This window comes from Falco cherrug, chromosome 13 (assembly GCF_023634085.1).
Source record: "Falco cherrug isolate bFalChe1 chromosome 13, bFalChe1.pri, whole genome shotgun sequence".
NCBI lineage: Eukaryota > Metazoa > Chordata > Aves > Falconiformes > Falconidae > Falco > Falco cherrug.
Window position 1 is genome coordinate 26,049,724 of NC_073709.1, and position 15,185 is coordinate 26,064,908.

Sequence of the window (15,185 nt, forward strand, 5' to 3'; positions counted from 1 at the left end):
GGAAGGAAGGAGGGAGGGAAGGAAAATGGTTACAATGCCTGAAAGCACTTAAATGCCTTCACTGTTTTTGTCCAGAACAAGACTCTGACTTCTCATGATGCAACCTTCATCTGGCATTAAAAGACCCGCCACAAAAAGAAAGAACAACACTCGCTCCCCTCCCTCCATCAAGCCTCTGAGCACCCCTCCTTTCTATTCAGTGTCTCAGATACTGATTTTCAGTGCTAACTACTGAGGAATAATAAAAGACCTACTACTTCAGAAGGGCCACAGCTTTGAGGATTTTGCTTACTGCACAGCCACAGGAAATACGTGCAGAATCTCCTCTCATTCTTCTCCAAATGACAGCTACGATGTAGTATTTGAAGAGTTAAACGTTAACCTGGCTGTGTGCTGGGCGCTTTCGGCTAGCTAAATGAAAAGTTCTGGAATGCCGGGAGAAATCCTGAGTTTTAGCTCTTGATTAATTACAGTCTTCTTCAGAAGCTGAAGCTTCAGTCCCAGCGTGGAGCGCTCCTTCCCACCACCCCCACCCAGTGACAGCCTCTTGCCGAGTACCTCTGATGGAGCAGCAAAGGGCAGACACGTGCCACCACCTGAGCCCATCTCGCGCTTCTGTCTGGACTCCCGGCGCAGAACGAGCCATCCTCGAGATTTGTAGGAGAACAATGAGCTGAATTAAGCCAAGTGTGCAGCGCCGGGTAATTCAGCCGGATTGTTGTTTCTCCATCTGTGACACCACGGCCCGGTGATTGATGGGACAGGTGTCATTCATACTAATGTCAGCCACCGACAGTGGCTGTCCAGCTCTTTAAATATCACCCAGCACCAACTGGGCCCAAGCAGCTCAGGCGAGAAGAACGATGGGGTACCCGTGGAGCTTTACTCGTTATTGGGAATCCGATTCTCACCCCTTTCACACTCACAGGAACAGCTGGTTAAAGACATGGCATTTCATGCCACTTCAAAACATCTAATCTGTCCCACTACAGTAACGGCTGCTACGAGAACATTGCCAGGGAATTCTTTCACTGCTGGAAAAGTGAATATAATTTAGTAGAGGAAATCTTGCATTCATGGAACATTAAAGTACCACGGGGGGGGGGGGGGGGAATCCATTTTTTTCTGTAAGAGTTTTAGCATTCTCCAAAGACAATTTTGCTAGCAATCCATGTGCATTTGCTTTCAGAAACACACTCTAAACCTGTTTGTACTTAAGACAGCACATGAGTTTTAGGGTCTTATTTATACCATAAGTTTCTCCTTTTTTAAAAAAAAAAAAAGTGTAAAATAATTATGCTAAAGAAAACCTCACAGACTTTCTGAAATTAATTCCTCTGAAAACTGTTTTAGCATTAATACTTGTCAACTGAGCATATAACAGTCCATCTAAGCAAGAAAATACCAACTTAAACATAAAAGGACACTGACATTCATCTTCCAAAAAGACAGAGGCCAAATCCTGCAGCCAACATGAAAACAGAAAAAAAATATTAAAAAGTAAATAAAGAATACATAGAAAATTGCTTGATCCTTTCTCTCTATTGCCTTTTCAATATATGGAGAATTACACAAACTACCAGTAGCTGGCTATATTAAGAGCACAGCTAAGAGTACATAAAGGAGTATGATTTCACCATTTTGTTGACTACTGTTCTTTATTAGATTTTCCTGTCCTTTATTTCCTTAAAAATATTCATGTGTGAGATTTAAAAAGTGTTTCTTCCAAGTATAGATCTAGAAACAAACAGATCTAGAAACAAACAAAAGAAACAGAAAATTGGGGAAAGGGGAAAAAGAAGAAGAGTAACACAGATAAAGATGGACTGAATAAAACAAGCCATCTCCTCCTCTCGCCACCCGTCCTGGCACCTTTATATGGGAGAGAATTTCATAAACGCTCAGGAACAAGTTGGCATTACATTTTAGACAGACTTTTTCATTACACTTACCAGCATCTCTACATCTGCAGGCCTTTAGACTGGCAGGGGGGAAGCTTATAATTTTTAATTATATTTTCCCTTTTTTAATTCCCCCCCCCCTTTTTTTTTTTGCTTTTGTTTCTTTGGGGTTTTTCCAAGGCCATACAAAACAAGCAACAGCAACTCCACATCATCTTCTCATTCTAACTTGCCAAACCCATCAATCTCTGATCACACCTATTAGAATCTCGTTGTAGCCAACACTACATTTTGCGACAGCTTGACCAGTTGTTTAAGGAAAGAGTGTGATGGAGCAAAGCTAAATCGACACATCTGTGATACTTCTGACACCCCTCAGCATGGCTAATATTAATTTGTTTTCTTTGGCTAGGTAAGTGCTGCCAAAACACATTACATATGGTATGTAGTTCCAATCAAAATGATGAAAAGGAGGTGTGCAGGTTTTTTCACTTACAGCAACATGAAAAGATACAGAAGAATAAGAGACATCCATGCTAATCTGCAAAATAATAACCTAAAAAACCTCAAATCACCTTATCTTAAAAGTTTGGTTTCAGAACACAACCCTTTAAGAGAATCTGCCCTCCCACATAAAGACTACAATTCAAATCTGTAAAGAGGTTTGTAGCCAGGGAAAGGGAATATAATTTTCAATATATGATAGAAGGATACATTTAGATTATTCTCACATGCATAAAGTAACTAATCATATTTCAGTAGGTTATCATATAAATAAATGTGCACAATTCTGTACAAGGTTATTATAAATGGCTTGATTAGACTGAGGACAAGGAACCTCCATTTCATACACCTCGATACACTAACTTTCTGCAGTATATGGAGACCCTTCTCCAATTTCATGCTTAATGTTCTGTGTTAGTGTCATGAAAAACATGAATTTATATTTCTAATACTATTTTTTGTTTTGCCTTGTAAATTATTTTGATCTAAATCAGAATGTTCCATCTAGATTTCATATAAACTCAGAATGGTGACACACGGTAAGAAATAGGCATTCAGCAGTAAAGAAAAACAGCATATGCTTGTCTTACACTATGTAGAAGTACCTATATCACTCTAACTTTCATTAGAATGTTAACAGATTTCTCCTAGCAAATGTACGAAGTTGAAGCAAAAAAATAATTTTTATTTCAATTTTAAAAGATTTGGAAACAATGCTCTCATTAAAAAGCTATGCTCCTTAGAGGAAAGTAACTGGAAATTAGAGAAGATTCCCTTTCATGCAAACCTGCTATATGAAGGAAGAGCAAAGAGAAAAGCCTTTCTCTCTTTGAAGGAAATACAAATTAATTGAAAAACATTACAAGCATTATGTAAATAAACCCAAGAGATTTAAAGCTTCTGTAACATAGCAAATACATAAATTGTTTCACAAGACACAGATGTCAAAAGGCACTGTTCTACCATATCTATCGATGTTACTCTCCAAACTGCTACTGAAAAGGCAAAACAAAATCCTTTAGAAATAATTAAATAATAATATTTGAAATAGCAGTACATAATTCAGTTTAATATTTTTCTTCAATGTTTCAAAGTATTTTTACTTCTGAACAAGCAAACCATACCAAAAAAAAAAAAACTATAGGATTTTTGGTGAGGACTAAGGACCGTTAAAATGGAATGTGTATTTTATATTTTTTTCTGAGAACAATATGATCTATATTAACGGCCATATGTAGGAGGCTTCCTCCCCTAAAAAAAATTATATTCTTTAGGTGTAAACATAACCATGTGTCCAAGGACACAGGTAGCTGAAAAAACAGTTCTCTGATTGGCAGACAAAACTTACAGGAATATGAATAATATTAGTCATGTAAATTACTTGGAGGACGAGATTTTTATTAAAAAATACAGCATCTTTTAAAAGCAAAACTGTAAGTATAAATACAGAAAATGCTAGGTTACGTAAAGAAGCTGATATAAAATCAGGTGCACACACTTTACATTGCTGGCCAGCTCTCTTTTCATGGATAAGAAACAACCACATAAAAGCAGCAAGATTCTTGACAAGCAACTGCATAGAAGGAAGTTAAATAGCTCTGCATAGACTTAGTGTATACATGTCTGTGTGCATACATACAACAACAGATGTACCTTGCACAAATTGCATCAGGAATACACTATACACCTGGAACACACACACAGACATGCATAGATAGGTACGTATTTGAACTTGAAACTTGCTGTGCATTGACAGGATTTCCACGTAAAATGCAAATACATAAAACAAAACCACACATACAGATATGACTGAATGCATGTATGATTACCTAACCGAAGTCTAAAAGTAAAAGAGGATACACAAAATGTAAAAGAACATGTAATAAGTGGAATGTCAAGCAGCTGCGACTGTTGGTGTCATCCCTGCGCTATCAAACATACATATGAGTATGACTGGAGACAGAGAGGCTAAATATTTCACTGTCAGAGCATGTCGAGAAATGCAATTCATTTCTCTCTCATGTGCTTTAGGACAATGACAATTTAATACAAGGCCAGTGGATGTAAAAGAGATAAAAACTGAACAAACTGGCCTGGCATAATCACAGATTTCCTCTAGAGAGCTTGGTAGCATGAGGCTCATATGCACTTGTAACAGATCAACATTTTATTGTTTCTTCCCTCCATGAATTTGCTATGAAGAAGAATTCATAGAAAAGCTTATCTTCTAGACAGAGGCTACTTTAAGCTTCAATAGAAGCAAGAGTTCCTCCCTTTTTTCTTCCCCCCTACTTCTCCTATGCATTTCACTTAGGTTAAGTAAAAAAATAATTATTTCAGATACTTACTTGAACCTTTCAAGGAAGTATCTTTTTTATTCCTACTAACACTTCCACAGGGGTGCAAGCAACCTCCCTGCAGGTCAAGGGTCAGTCCTTTAAAAACATTCTGTAACATGAATAATCATGTCACTTATAAATAATTCATATTTTTATGCCATAATCTTTCTATCATAATTTTGCTCTGTAACATCCAGAACTAGCAGCATAGCATATGGACTGACATATCTGTGAGAATAGACATATCATACTTTCTAGCTACTCTAGCAAAGTAGGCTTCAAGTATTGTTAAATATTATCATAGACAAGTTACCTTCTGTATTTGATGAATAGCACCATGTATTTGAAATTAATTGCAAAAGTAGGGTTGGCTAATGAGGCGGCCCTTATCTTTTCTCAGCAGTGCAAGCACAAGTATTTTTCTGCTGGCTCAATATTTTTTAAATGCCCAAAGTGCTATTAACTAAGTTGAAATCTGATTAAAATACGAACGCTAAAATATTCACAACAGCTAATGCAGCTACACACACACAAAAAAAAAAAAAGGGAAAAGATGAAGCAAATTCTTATCTCTTTTCTTATCATTAAGCATGTGTTTTGAAAAATAATAATTAAATAAATTGTTCCCTACAGATTCTCCCAGTTGTTTTGCTTCCCATTAGCATCTTGGAAAACAGTTTGTTAAGACAATAGTTATTCTTTGTTATGGAACTATGGGGATGGTGCCCTTCTCTCTGCCTCTGTTTAAAAACAAATTTGTGGGAAATGTTAAAGCTTAAAGAATGTTAGAAAAAGGACAGCATGCCTTCAGAAAAAAAAAAAAAAAGGGGGGGGGGGAAAGTACAGGAAAAATGATCAGCCATTCAAAAGAATTAATGGATATCCACAAGGGCTTTGCTAATAACACGGGTTAATTACCGCTGCAACGCACCAGGCTCAGTAAATAAAAGAACACAACCATAAACACATTAAAATGAGCAACCATCGCTAGAAGAGGGGCAAACCCCAGTAAATGAAAAGCTGTCAGACGGACATTTCAGCACAAAACCTTTATACTTTCTGCAGGATTTCAAAACTTGCCAGCAGTCTATCAAAACCCAAAAAAGCAAAGAACTACAACCAGAAAAGGAGAAGGAAGAACGGCCCAAGGCCTGCCTGCTGCCCAAGGGGAGCACACAGGCAGGGTCGGTTCGCTCACCCACACTTGGGGGCTGGCTTCACGACACAGAGCTGAGTGCCACGTTACACGCCGGGGACGCGTACACAGGCCTGGAGACTTTTGACTTTAATATTATCTTTGGGTTTTACTTCTTAATAACAACTGTAAATAGCTATCTAATAAGATGAATGCATGAGGTTAAAGATCTCCACAGCCTGAAGAGACCGTGGAGTGGAATCAAGTGCTGCTTCCCACTTCACAAAGAAGCGTTCTTCAGTCCACCCCTTTCCTCCCTTTACAAATGAAAGACGCTTCTGAAAAAATCTTCAGGCATTATAAGCTATGCCAAAACGTTTTAGAGAAGAGTGAAACTGACGAACTCTTTCACATGCTTAGCCTATAATCACCGTGCGCACACACACAAATACATATATTTACATGCTGCTGCATGTGAGCATACACACACACACACTCATATTCATCCTTACACAAACATAACCCAGACAGACTCGCTGGGTAACTCCGCAGCCCCTTCCCACATTGCAACATGAGAACGGTTAGGAAAATACAAGTATGTATACTGACCATCATCATCGCACCGAACTATCCACATGATGTGACGCTTATGTCCACTTTTTAAATGTTACAGCCATTCTACACAATCTTTTTTTCTGGTCATCTGCGTATTTTATCAGTTGCACTGTAAGATGAAAATCTGTGTGCACTCTAACAGCTGAATTTGTTTCACATTTAAACGCTGTTGCACGTTTTTAAATGTTCAAAGTAGGGAAACTGCTGAGGGTTCAAATTAATGAAACACACTGAGCCACAAAGGGCAAATGCACATAGTGCACAGAAGCTTTCTGGAGTTACAAATCTCCTCAGTTTTCTATGTTTGGCATTCAGAGATCATGTTTAAATTTACTAAACTAGTCTGGTTCTCCCCACCCCACCCCCCCGCAGCCTTTTTTGGAGTGTTTCAATTGCCTTTCCTTCTTCCAACAGCTGTGACAACTGTTAAAACAGTCAGTAAAATTAAGTCCGCTCTATAATCCTTTAGTCAACGTTACATTTTAATCAGAGGTTGAAGGAGATTTCGCGTTATGAACACACTGATTCATTTAGAATGATTAAACTGACACATATGTCAAAATGAGCAGCTATATTTATTGCATCTGTTAGCTTATTAACTATTAGTAATTATTAGTGTTATTGTTAGTGCTGAAAAAGCAAAAAGCCAAGGTTGCAGCTGGCTTTTAAGTTATTGCATTCTTTAACATGCTCTGCCTTAAAATCAAAGCATACCTAGTGGTGCACTCCCAAAATGTTCGGACAATTTTTAGCTTGAATCCTCTCTGCCCTCATCCATAACGTAAGAACTGTAGAAATTACTACATTTATTTTGCATATCCTTATGTGCACATGCATGTTACAAAATAGAGTCAAAACACAATTACTATGAATATTAATTACATGTAAAACTCCGGGGTTTATTAATTGAGACAGAGAAGCAGATATGTTTCTGAACGTTACTTGTGTCCACTCAATCACACACGCCTCAAACCCTACGCTCAGACAATATATTGGGAGTGTTTTAAGATCACTTTTAATTGAGCCAAAGCGGAAGAAAAAAATTAGTTTGAATCTTGCACCAGAGCCAAAAAGACATGTGCCCCGATTTCATTTAAATGCATCTACTCTAAGAGGCTTATCTAAACTAATCATTCAAATTAGCTGTAAGAAGGTAAATTCAAGAAAGCTCCTTTGGGGGAGGGGGAGCAGGGGGGAGCATACACACACACAAAAAGAAAAAGGAAAATCTCTTATCTTTGTATGTATTTTATAAAAAACACACCACTTAGTAGAAGCTGTGGAAACTGCGTTCTTACGTTTATGAAGCTATCTTACACTGTACAGCAGCTCACAGTGCACTGACCTATAAAGCACATCTGAGAGGACATCCTTACCTCTGTTTATTTTCTTTTTATTTCTCTCCAAACGTTACAGCGGGTTTCCCCTGCCTCCCCTTCCCCAAACTGTATTCCTGGGAGCCAGGCGATTTGTTACCGCCCGTATTATTTCACCAATATGCAATCACCGCAATTCACTTCGTCTCTGGCTTAATTACAAACAGCAGTGCAATATGCAGACAGTAAGGACAGCTAGTGGGCATCCACCTATAATACACTGTCACCTCTCAATACAGCCGTTCCACAGGCTGCGTCTAGGGCGATGCTGGCTGTGAGCTGGGTTTTTTTCGTCGGTGGTACTGTCTCGGCGTAATACGAAGGCACGGCTACGTAACGGCTCGACATAAAGAAAAACGAAGCGGTGACAGCTCCCGAGATATACTAATATTTAATCCCGGCTGCGGGCTGAAAGCAAGTTCGGGAGCCCCCCGCCAGCCCCAGAGCGCCGGGGCGCCGCGCTGGGCGCCGGGGCCGCTCCGCCAGGTAGCGGGGAAGTGCCAACCAAGAACTGCGGCTCCTTAAAAAGTATTTTGCTGCCTTTTGTGAGGAAAAGCCGGCGCCGAGGGCCACGCCGGGCGCCTGCAAAGTACAAAACGCCCCCTCCCCGGGTGGCTCAGGCTGCCCGTCCGGAGCGGCGCCCCCCGGCCGGGCGGCCGCCACCTCAGGGAGCGCGGCGGGCGGCCGCTGCCGGCCGTCGCCCCAGCGCCCCGCGGGGTCCCCCCCCGCCGCCGCCGGAGGGCCGGGGAGCCCGGCGCACCTGTCAGACTGCGAGCGCCGGGGCAGGCGGCGGGGCCGGGTGCTCCCCCGCCGACGGCACCGCTCCTCCGCCCCGCGGCCGGCCACCTCCCGCCCGCCCCCCCCGGCGCGCAGCCGCCGCGCAGTGCCCCGCGCCGGGCCGGGCCCGCCGCGCCCGCACCGGCTGCCGCCCGCGGCCCCGGCACAGCGTTACCTGCAGCGGCGTCTAGGCGCCTGTCATGGTTTGGGGCAGGCGGCGGCGGTGGGGTGGGGGCGGGGAGCGGTACCTACTCTTCCTCGTAGTGCAGGGAGAGCGGCTCCGGCAGGCAAAGTTCTACCGAATCCATGTGCGCCCGGCGACCATTCTTCGTGCGCCCCCGCGGTAAATCAAAGTTTCCGTGGCCGAGCGCCGCGCACTTGGCACAGTGCTCTCCGGGCGCGGCGGCGGCGGCAGGCGCGGCCAGTTGGGACCAAAAGCTCGCCCGCGCGCCTAATCAAGGACTTAAAGCCCCGCTCGGCGCTCATGAATATGAAGTAGGGCTTTACATATGCAGTCCCCCCGGCCCGGGGGCACGGCGGATTGGTGGGGCGGCGGCCAATCAGGCGCCGGGGGCGCCGGGGCGGCCCGGCGCGCGGGCCGCGCGGCAGGTAGAGGGGTGGGGACGGGGGAGCGGCCTGAGGCGGCGGCGGCGGCTGGGGCAGAGCCCGCGGACATGTCCGCGCTGCCGGCGGGCGGCCCGCTGGGGGCTGCCCGGCCCGGCCCGAACTTCAGGGGCAGGCGCCCGGTGAAGGTGCCGAAGGACTGCGCCTAAGGGTCGAGGATGGAGTTCGCGCCGCCGTTGCCGGTTGCGGCGTTTTCGCCGGGCTCCCGGCGCGCGCGCGCCTGCCCGCCGCTTCCCTAACCCTTGGAACTGCTCGGCGCCGGGGGAAAAATAAATAATAATAACGCCAAGTGCAGCCTGCCGAAGCTTCTGGGTAACTCAACTTTTCATTGTCATCCGAGTTGCTGGGGGGGGTGGGGGTGGGGGTGGAGGGGGTGAAGCTGGGATTTCATTACGTCTAATCTATAGCAATATATATGGATTACATAAATATATAAAATCTATATAAATACTTAGTTATCTATTTAACCATGAAAAGCCTTATTTCATATTTACTGAAAAAGGGCATGCGTTAGCGAACGAGCACTCAGCCCCATTCGGTAACCGCGTTGGGTGCAGCGGGGAGCGTGCGCAGGTATAGGGGTCACATACAGCTTAGCCACATCTACATATGGCCGTAGGTAAGGGGGGTGCCCCTGTCCCAGTGTTTAGATGTGTATATGTAGATACAGTAAAGAGAAACAAAAGCTCCAGAACTGATCACTTCCATCTGTAACTGTGGAGGGACTGTAGTGGGCTGGCTCACCCTGCCTCATTCGAGCAGGATAAGGGCTGCATCGGGAAATCGGGGAGCGTGCACAGACCTGCACAGTGTTGGGAGGGTTGGGTTTTTGTAAAGTAAATCTTACCGAACTAAAAGGGGGATAAACACATTGCCCGTATGTATGCTGCATAGGAAACGTCACCAAGCCCAATTCCAGCAAACCGCTGCTTAGAGCCAGCTCAGTTGCTCGTCACTGTCATATGAAAGGTCCCTGATTAAACTTGTTCCAAGAAAATGACCATACTCAAATTTAGAGAGACAGTTTGCACTGAAACACACACAGACACCCCATCGTGGAAGAATCAGTAATGCGTTAGTGAGCATTTTTTTCTCTCAAAAGCTACTATTTTTCCTTAATACCATAACTAATACGCCGTACTCTTTTTCCAGGTTCAAAGTGTTCCTACCCCTACCAGTGAATTCAAGCGTAGGCAATATTTCTGGCAAGAAAACAAAAAACCCCCAACAAACAAAACTGGAAAGCCCATAATTTTTTATAATTCAGCTCAGCTCTTACAAAATCTTTTGTGACTAGAGCCCTAACATGATGCAAATAGCAATCTTTTAGGATCAAAAAAAAAAAAAGAAGTGCACACCCTCAGAATGCATTAATACCATTCAAAAAAATGAGAACGCAAATGCCCTCTCCAGATCTGTTTCACAGCATTTTAGCAAATAAATACAGCAACAGAACCTAGTTCCACAGTATCTACGTGCAATAGACATGTTTGTACATGTTTACAGCAGAGAGATTGTGGTGTTATGTATGTAACCTTATATGAAGACTGGGCCTCCTTCCTACAAACCCAGTATAAATACATGCAAGTTTAGGAATCAAAACTCACACAGCAAAACTATACCTCAGACTACTGTATGAAAGCAGGTAGTAAAAGCTTAATTACCAATAAGCATTGTGCTGTCTGTATTGTTAGATGTGAACTCTGTAATTAAGATGTAAATTCACTTGTAAGCGGTGAATTAAAAAGCTCTGAAATGGAGAGTAAAATCCAAGTACTCTGCAGAAACATCAGAGACACACAAAAAAAAATAATTCAGTTTTTATCAAATTTTAAAATGAGAGGCATTTAATCACGTTACTGTATTAGAACGTCCTCTTTAAGTAGCCATTTGATAAATGTGGATTTTGGAATCAAATCAGAACTTGAATATGATGTCTTTATGTATAGGTATCTGTATTACTGTATAAACCCAAAATAGAGTTCCAACAAACTGATTTACATGTGCACATTGGCAAAACATGAAAATACAAATATATTGTTTGTACTGGATGTCTGAGTGTCTGTTTATAAACTTATACCCCAAATTGCTATTTTTCAATATTTTTATGGTAAAATGCCTTCAAATCTTTTCATGTGTATGTGTTTTCTTATTTGAAAATCGCCCATAATGAATCCCTATACACGAGTAATTCGATAAGGTCACTTTTCTGTATTAAGCACCCTGGAATACACCCTCCTTAAAATATGACAGCTAATCCATTTTGCAACTTGCCACAGCACAGGTTAGGCTTGATTTCTACTTTCATTCATTATCTCCTAAGATTATATAATTATATTCAGGGGCTGAAGCATGATAGTCTCTTTCCTTCTGTCATGGTCTGTCTTCCTGTAAGCCCTCCTTTTCACTTTCACATAGTTTCCGCTACCTTGTTGGTTTGTCGTCCCCCACCCTCCTCTACACCCCCAAACACCACATTTTTCCTCTCCTTCTATGAACCATCACTCCCTTTCTATCAACCATCTTTCATCCAAGCAAGCGGCTCTCTTCCCTGCCGGTGCTGCTTCTCAGAGAACCAGAAATACACCGTGCTGTACTTTGCATGTTGATAAACAAAGCAGTTGGCTTCTTCCCCTGGGACTGAAAGTGTCACCTCCACCAGACTGGGGCCTGGAATTCCAACTACATTCTTGAACTTGGGTTTCACAGTTACTGATCAGTTTGGGGAAGGGGAAAAAAAGATAAGGAAGAGATTACAGCAGTAAATAACCTGGGGCTAAGCATATCTTCATTTTCTCAAGCTTTTCTGTAGAAACAAATACAAATAGCAGTAGTGGAAAGAAAAAAAAAAAAAGCAAAACAGGTATCAGTTTACTGAATTTTATCAGAGGGTATAGAATAAGAACATGCATGCAAGCACACATCTGTGCTAACTTATCAAAACGTACAGTGCAAAATCTTACCACAAGGAGTCTATACAAAACAGTGGCAATGGAATCCAAGGGGAAGGAAAAAGTCATCATGAGTGCTTGTACCAGTCAAGGGGCATTACTGAGCAGCACCTCCATTTCCACCATCTCTCTGTGCATGTAATTTTTCCTGTGTGCCGAACAGCGAGTACATCTTTAAGCATCTTCACATTTAAATCCTATAGACATTTCAAGGCATCCAAACAGCCAGATTCTTAAAACACAACTACCTCAGGGCAACTGAAGAAGTAAGATTCAGTGGCACTTCACAGAAGCTGCACAGTGCATTGTGTCAAATGTGTATTTACCAAAAGCAGCAACAGGATCAAGCCATCTGGGAAAGAGCAAGCATATGAAAGAGTCTGTTAGCCGCTGAGAATTTATTTGAAAATAAGTATACGGCTACTTTAGACAGAAATTTGCCATACACCATGGCACCTTGTTCATAGTCTAGCCAAAAAGTATATTGTTACAAGTTTGAAATAAATATCAAAGTCTCATCAAATACGTGATTTTCTCTTTATTCACAGTTGCTCTTTAAAGAAACACAAGAAACAGATGTGTTTATGCTACAGTGAGATCAACATTAGAACAATATTGTCGCTGTCTACTGGTCTTTTGCCTTTTGTGCTTTTCACCAGAAGGCACGTGGTGCATCCCTGGATATACCGCTAATGAGTTACAAAACCGAACGGTACGAAACTTCCAAATTCTGCTCACCTGTTTGTACATAGTTGGACAAACTGTAGCAGGTTATTACTTTAAAGCCATCTGCTATTTCAATTTGTATTTAGCATTAATTACTCCTCGCTTTGATCGTAGGAAAAAAAGCTCACATAACACAATCTCCGAATCCTCCTTAGAACTTTTCCACAGTGCATTTACAAATACACAGGGCAGGGCTTTTCGCTTTTGCTGCTACACTCTGTTCCAGCATATAAAAAATGTCCCCGTGAAATAACAGCAATTGCCTTACCATGTTACTGAACTACATTCAATTCATCTGGTCTCAAATAAATACTCCATATTTTCTCCTCGTTTTATTTTCAAGGGCATGGGCATGGGTATTTAAATGACTGCCTCCACTGATACAGAATAGAAACTGTTCACGTTGCTATAAATGAAAATTACTCTCTTGACGAAACACCTTTTCCAAAGCCGCTGACAAAAAGAGAAGAAAAAAAAAAGAAAGGGAGCTGCACGCACATTGCCTGTCACCCACCAAAAAAGGTCTACTCCCTGAAGATAATTCAGGCACACGCTTCAATCTGGATATCTCGCTATTACCCCAAGCTCTTTTTTTAGTGTAAGTTTCTTCAGAGAAGCTGAAGTGCATTACTGTCTCAGACAGCCAAGGATAAGATGACTGAGGGAATTCAGTTGCTCTGTTTAATTAATACAGGATTATTTCACTTTCATTTTGTGAAGCTAATAATATGACTGGTGGAATGTCAGTAAAAATTAAATCATAAACTAGTGCAGTACCAAAGGGAAAACTTACTTTAGTTATGGAGTATTCCCAGCAGAAATCTTGAAAATCTTATACATATTTACACTGATAAAATACCACATGTACTTCGTGGGATACTGCAAGCTTTCTAGAATCCTTGTGGCATGTATTTACAGAGCAAGAGTTAACATTTTGAGATTATACATTAATAAATGAGTTGCAGTTATATTGTTTCTTGAATGTTAAGCACCACATACTAAACGCAGGAACACATTCAAGGTCAATGTCCTATTTTAGACCTTTTCAGCAGCTGTGATATTATGATAATCATCCTTAAAATATTCCTATAGAAAGAGTAAATTAGCCATTTTCACTAGAAGGATTACGATAAACAACAAACCTGAAAAAGAACAAATTCAGATTCCCTGCCCCACCCCACACCCCACACCCCCAATACACATTGTTGTCCATTACTGTGATGGCTTACCCATCCAGGAATTTAAAGGCGGGGGGGAGGGGGGGCAATATCCACATTCTGCATTTACATTACTCTTTTTTTTTGAGGCCTCACCTATACAAAAGCACTTTCCTTAAAGAGCGCTTGTGCTTTCTGTTAGAACCATAACATCCCAGTTGACATCCCATTCTATCACCTATACTGCAGTGAAATGTAATATCCCACTAAATGAGAAGGGAAAGAAGAAAACTTCGCATCAGCAGCTATTCCTAAGCAAGGTTAGGGGTTTAGCTCCATCTAATTGAGGGATGAAACGTGTCCCTCAGTGGGTCTTTTCCCACTCTCCCACCAGCCAGTCTACCTGACTGCAAGCTCAAAATGCTAAAAACAGAAGAAGATGGAGCATCAATATTTCCCCAGTGAAAACACCAATAATCTTTACTGTGAGCTGACATGAACTGCTTGTTACACTGCCCTAGGATATCATGGCTCGAAGCGAGAGCGCGCACACACGCACAGAGCCACCAGCCATCCTCAAAGCTTTTGTGAAGTGTATTTGTGCATGTGCATGTCGCAGAGGCTCCTACGACATCTGACGTGGAGCTGGTACACCTGCTGTACAAGGCGCATCCTCCCTAGCCTGCCTTCCCCCCCTGCCCCGACTGTCCCAGCCTGTCTTCCATCACTCTTCTTCCTTTTGCTCCCCCTGCACTCCCTTCGCTCTGGCATTTTTATTATTAATGTTATTGCTATTATTACTGTCCAAGCATAAGCTGATCCACAGGGGAGCCTGTGTAATTTAACCCCTCAAGCACTAAATTCCTTCACATGTGCCAAAGACACAGGTTTGTTGTTGCCTCCAGCAATATCCCAGGAAGACGAGTGATGGCGGTGTCATATCATCACACAGCGACTTAATCTATTGCGACACCCAGGGAACGGGTAACTGAAGAGATTTACAGAACATGCTCTCTGACTGAATACAAAATGTTATCCCCTTTACCAACAAACTCAAGTCACACGAAACAATATGAAACA

General features: G+C 42.2%; 1 protein-coding gene across 32 annotated transcripts in view; it reads right to left on the reverse strand.

The window, feature by feature from the left end:
* The window catches only part of ESRRG (estrogen related receptor gamma), a 408,187-nt gene that overhangs the window by 156,453 nt on the left and 236,549 nt on the right, over nt 1-15,185 (reverse strand). Inside the window, exon 1 of one of the 32 annotated variants that reach the window (XM_055725766.1) lies at nt 12,235-12,256. The exons of 29 other annotated variants lie outside the window; for them this stretch is intronic. Coding sequence is in view for 1 of the 3 variants with exons in the window: in XM_055725754.1 (XP_055581729.1) it covers nt 8,900-8,955 (56 nt within the window). In the remaining 2 variants the exon portion in view is untranslated. Of the gene's footprint in view, nt 1-8,822; nt 8,842-8,899; nt 9,094-12,234; nt 12,257-15,185 lie in introns of those variants that run through there. 2 more of the 32 variants (XM_055725754.1, XM_055725770.1) reach the window with 2 other exon arrangements.